This window comes from Rhagoletis zephyria, unplaced genomic scaffold, assembly GCF_001687245.7.
Source record: "Rhagoletis zephyria isolate East Lansing unplaced genomic scaffold, Rhagoletis_zephyria_1.1 Rzeph_scaffold_10604, whole genome shotgun sequence".
Taxonomy (NCBI): Eukaryota; Metazoa; Arthropoda; class Insecta; order Diptera; family Tephritidae; genus Rhagoletis; species Rhagoletis zephyria.
Window position 1 is genome coordinate 19607 of NW_016167681.1, and position 1303 is coordinate 20909.

The following is a 1303-nucleotide window of genomic DNA, read 5'->3' on the forward strand; positions in this document are numbered from 1 at the left end:
TTAACTTTTCCAATTTCGAAAAGTGTAGTGCTAACTTGACACACGTGTACTTTTCACTGTTACTCTCTCACTCTGAGCGAATTTTTATTTGTTGGCAGTTTTAGTCCGAGGAATATGGGATTGCACCCGATGTCTTTTAAAAAAGGCAGATCGGAATATGCGCTCTCTGGGAAGACAATAGTTGTGTTTTTTTACAAATTATCCAGTAACTTGCCAGCAACTCTCCAGTAACTTTATTTCTAAGAATTCNTAATAATTGTACCTGACACGGAGTTATCAAAATTATTCAACCTCATTGCGAGAATCGTGTCGAATGCAAATCGTTTTTCGAGGATCGAATAGTATCGAAAATTTCATGTCATTGCCTAAAATTTCGACTCGACTAGTGTTTTAAAACAGAAAAACTTGATAGTTTTCGACTATTTTCGTCGTTTACTTATTTCAGCACGACAGTAGACAATGCCGATGTTGTAGAGTCCTACAATTAAGCCTAATTTACGACTTACGCAATGAGGCTGAATTTTTTCTGTGCCACCTCATAAGTGGTATTACATTTGACGTATACGAGGTATTTTCTGCCGAGCGGAGATATGTATCTTTTAACATTTTAAAATTATTCCGCAAGTACCAGTGGCTTGTCTTTGAAATGGATATATGCATGTACATATCAATATGATTTTCAATACTAAAGCGGTTTACTGACAATGCCAACGAAATTGTTGACAAACAAGATATTTTACAAGTAATATTAATCTACAAATCTTTATATTATTACACAGCTTTGTAAATGCGCAGCGTTTGCGCAAGCATATTGAGGCCATACATGAAGACCTTAAACGTCATATATGTGACATATGTGGAAAGGCGTTCAAATTTAAGCCCTCATTTGAACGGCATGTGCTGGAGCATCAGGGCATCATTGAACCACCAGTGCAATGTAATATTTGTGGTGAATGGTCTAAAAATAAGCATGTGCACAGACTTCACCAATTCAAGCACAACAATACTAACACGGATTGTAAATATTGCGGACGTAAATGCGTTTCACGTACTGCATTAAGAGGTCATATCAACTATATGCACAAGAAAAAGTATAATTTGCAGTGCAGCTTTTGCGACAAGACATTCAAAGAGACGAGAAATCTAGATGTAGGTTTTTAACTTTAGCTAAATCTAACAAATTCAAAAAAAAAATAATAATAATAATTGTTTGCTCTTTAGGAACATATGGCGATACACACCGGCGCACAATTGTATTCTTGTCCACACTGTTCCAAGGAATGCCGCTCAAGGTCGAATATGT

At 36.2% G+C, this 1303-nt stretch overlaps 1 protein-coding gene across 1 annotated transcript in view; it reads left to right on the forward strand.

The window, feature by feature from the left end:
• Window positions 1–1299, forward strand: part of LOC108376538 (transcription factor grauzone) — a gene marked incomplete at its 3' end in the record, with an annotated part of 4875 nt that extends 3576 nt beyond the window's left edge. The window contains exons 5-6 of the mRNA XM_017632758.1: window positions 780–1149; window positions 1222–1299. Of these exons, the coding sequence (XP_017488247.1) occupies window positions 780–1149; window positions 1222–1299 (448 nt within the window). The remainder of the gene's footprint in view (window positions 1–779; window positions 1150–1221) is intronic.
• Between the last annotated feature and the right edge of the window lie 4 nt (window positions 1300–1303).